The sequence below is a fragment of the Fukomys damarensis genome, unplaced genomic scaffold (genome assembly GCF_012274545.1).
Source record: "Fukomys damarensis isolate Sample0158 unplaced genomic scaffold, DMR_v1.0_HiC HiC_scaffold_19, whole genome shotgun sequence".
Lineage (NCBI taxonomy): Eukaryota > Metazoa > Chordata > Mammalia > Rodentia > Bathyergidae > Fukomys > Fukomys damarensis.
This window is the reverse complement of record NW_022900931.1, coordinates 64,882,193-64,885,731: the sequence shown is the minus strand read 5'-3', so window position 1 is coordinate 64,885,731 and position 3,539 is coordinate 64,882,193. Positions and strand designations below refer to the sequence as shown.

Sequence of the window (3,539 nt, the reverse complement as noted above, 5' to 3'; positions counted from 1 at the left end):
GAACTCGTACATGCACCGGCTGCTGCTGCTGGACGCGCCCTGAGCCGCCAATAAAGACTGTTGGGCCCGCGCCGTCTCCTGCGCCTGTGTTGGGTCTGCGCCGGCAGAGCTTGGGTCTCGCCCCTCCGCCCCCACCCCCTTTTCAGACAGGGTCTCACTGTGTAGCCCAGGCTGGCCTCAGACTAGCAGCGATCTTCCTGCCTCAGCCTCCTGAGTGCCTGGATGACAGGTGTGTGCCACCACGCCTAGTTTTTACCCCACCCCCCCATTTCTCTTGGAAGCCGGCTTCCTTCCTTCCTCCCTGCGGACCTGGTCCTGCACAGCCAGCTCGGTTCCTCTCACCCTGGACCTGTTGTAGTGCACTGCGTCGGCGCTCCCACCTCCCGTCTCTTTCTGGTTTTGTCACCTCACCGTCCCTGTCCCTCTCTGCGTCTCCGCCCCTCTGGGTCTCTTTCCTTTCTGGGTGTCCTCCCGGGCCCTCTGGAGATCTCTGCTTCCCCTCTCGACTCTTCCGTCTCCGAGACTCTTCCCTTTTAAGCACCCTGCCCCTTTTCTCTGCTTGGCTTTCTCATGGCTTCCGTTTCCTTCTGCCTTCGGGTCTCCATTCTCTCTCCTTCAGCTCTCATTCTGTTTTGCTGTTACCCCTCGTCGCCTCTAGACTTTCCCCTAGGAATGCAGCTTCCACACATCTCTGCGGCTGCTTTTCCTCGTCTGTAATAGGATTGTCAGATCCTGTACTGTACAGTGCTTCAGCACAGAGCCCGACGCGCAGAATAATCCTAATTAGAAGCAGCCTTTCCTCCCGCCTCGCGGCAGTTTCTCAGGGTTCCGACTGCGACCTTCCCGGGAGAGCAAGGGGCGCCAGGCTGGGGCTGGGGAGGGGAGTCACCTGGGCAGCAGGTGAAGCCAGAGCGAAGAGGCAGCCAATCAGAATGCGCTTCTCTCCCTGGAGGCTGGACCAGACCTTTGGCCCCGCCCCTCAACGTTGACCAGCCACACGCTCCCGGCGGTACGCGAAGGGCGTGGATTCGAGCCACGGGGGGGATAGGAGGGGGGAGGCACAGCTCGTGCGGACCGCATTCTGATTGGTGTAAAAGGGAGGCGGGTTGCCCGCACGTAGAGGGGCGTGGCTGGCGTGATTCCCCTCATTGGCCCTTAGACTGCGGGGGCGGGGCTGTCTCCGCAATCATTCTGAAATAACGTAGGAGGGCCCGGGATTTAGCTCTGCGGGGCTGCCGCCTGCTTCGCTTGAGCAAGGTCCAGAGTTCGACCCCCGGTACAAAAACAAAAACAACAAAAAATGAAGTAATAAGTATTCGTTACAACCACCGGGAGTTGGCCTAATTTTACAAATAAAGATGATTTAAAGTTAGGAGTAATTTCCTCAAGTTGTCAGCAGGATAGCTGCAATCCAAATGCGTGTAATTTCAAAGATGCAGGTTTCCGCACTGCTCTAGGAGGACATGGGATGCCCCAGCCCGAGCAGTCGCTGCTTGCCAGGCGCTCTTCTGCCTGCCGCACTGGTACAGTTCTCGCCCCCTCACCACTTAACTGGAGTCTCCACTCCAGGGCCTAGTAGCTGGGTACCGGCCTGGGCTCTTCCCCTACTCGACTTTCTCCCACCCCTTTTTTCACTTCCCACCACACTGCACCCTCAAATTCTTCTCGGGCTGCAAGAAAAACAAGAAACCAAACCAGACCAAACCTCCGCACACGGGTCCGTCTCCCCGAGCTGGTCTCCGCGCAGACTGTTCCTCCGCCTGTGACCACACCTCCCCTAAGCACTGCAGCCAGGCCAAGCAGGTGCGACTTAGCTGCGAGGAGCCCTTCGGGGAACCCCAGTACGATGCCCGTGTGCCGGGCACAGGTGTGGGTCCCGTGATCCCCCATTCTGAGGAGAGGGTTCCCAGCCTCCATCCACTCCCCTCCTGTCCCCCAGCTCAGGGTGGGAAGGGTTTTCAGCATTACACTGCAGCAAAGCTAAGCCCTGAAGACGGTCAGCATTAACCAGGGGAGGGCTTCGGTGGGGGTGGAAGACAGCCCAGTACGGACCTAGGACGCGGTCAGGCCAGGACCAGCCCAGGTTCCTGGCTACGGGCAGCGGCAGAACGCTCAGGACCTGGTGCAGGGCAGGGTGGAGGCAGAGACAAGGTAGGAAGGAGGGAGAGACTGGAGCCTGAGAGCCCTTTCAAATCAGCCTGGTGATGCACGGGGCAGAAACCCAGGGTCTGCGGGGGGCCCGCAATGAACTCGGTGCGCCATTCCCTTCAGCGCTTTCAGCTTGTCAGGGATCTCAATGCCCATTAGCTGCGGCCCAGCACCCCTTCCTCACACAGGGATTGCGGATGCCCAGCCTCCCAACGGTCTGGCCAGAGGCAAGTGGCTCCGATGTGGGGTGAAGAGCTGTGACAGCTGCCATCTTCTGGGCCTGAGGGAAGGGCCGCAGAGTCGCAGAGGCCCTGGCCACGCTGCCCTCCCTACTCCACCCTTGTGCGGTGAGGAAATGAGTGATCCACAGCATCAAAGCCACTATTGGGTACATTTTGTTTTTGTCAAGAAATGGAGTTGCAGCAGTAGGAAATCGGGACACTTCACATGAAAACCCAACAAGGGACGAGGCTGCCCTTGCACTGGCTCTGGCTGTGTGGACATTGGCAGGCAGTACCAGGCTGGTGCCGGGGCGGCTGGCGGCACCTACACTGGCGGCGGCTGGAGGTAGCAGAGCTGCAGGTGGGGCCAGGTGGGCGGCGGGGCCTGGCCCAGCAGCAGCACCGAGAGCAGCAGCAGCAGCAGCAGCACAGGACCCAGGACCCGGGCAGGGAGCAGTGGGTGCCGAATGGCCCTAGTGGGGGTGCAGGAGAGGGCTTAGTGTGGGAGCCATGGTCTCCCCGGGTCTGGCCACCTCCCTCACCCAGAGACACTGCACACCTGGGTGCCTGGGGATACAGTGGGGACAGGCAGCACTGGCCCCCGGGCCTCCCGGTGTGGATCAGCTCATTCACCATGGGTACCAGGGCTTGCTGGAACGCCAGCTCGACAGGACTGTGGAGGGACAGGAGGGAAAGAATCACCCCACTGTCTGTCCCCAAGTCCCTTCCAGTCCCTCTGGGTCCATTACCTCTCAGGAGAGCATCCTGGGATGTTTCCAGGGTGAGGGTCTCTCAGAAGGGTGGGCAGGTCAGCCTGGGAGGACAAAGGAGACGTGACGGCACGGGAGGTGGCAGATGCTGGGGTTGGTTCCCTTCTTTGGAACATGATGTCCGGTGGAGGTCCCAGCTCTGCAACTTCTGGCCATGTACCCTTTGGCAGGTCACGCCATACCTCTCTATGCCTTGCTTTACCCACCCGTCAGGAGTGTGACAGTCCCCACCTCATACAGTAACCACAGAGGCTGGAAGAGTGAATGCAGGAAGCTGGGCATGGTGGCGCACACCTGTGATCCTAGCACTAGGGAGGCTGAGGCAGGAGGGTCACTGCAATTTTTAAGGCCAACCTGAACTACATAGCAAGACCCTGTTTCAATTAAAAAAAAAAAAAAA

General features: G+C 59.6%; 1 protein-coding gene across 6 annotated transcripts in view; it reads right to left on the bottom strand.

Moving 5' to 3' along the window:
* Positions 1–2,508: 2,508 nt before the first annotated feature.
* The window catches only part of Kash5 (KASH domain containing 5), a 20,895-nt gene continuing 19,864 nt past the window's right edge, over positions 2,509–3,539 (bottom strand). For 5 of the 6 annotated variants that reach the window (XM_010640727.2, XM_033765884.1, XM_010640731.2 and 2 more), the window contains 3 exons: positions 3,119–3,183; positions 2,929–3,042; positions 2,511–2,842 (listed from right to left, as the gene is read on the bottom strand). In XM_010640727.2, the coding sequence (XP_010639029.1) occupies positions 2,695–2,842; positions 2,929–3,042; positions 3,119–3,183 (327 nt within the window). In that variant the 3' untranslated portion in view covers positions 2,511–2,694. Of the gene's footprint in view, positions 2,843–2,928; positions 3,043–3,118; positions 3,184–3,539 lie in introns of all 6 variants that reach the window. The other variant, XM_010640730.2, reaches the window with a different exon arrangement.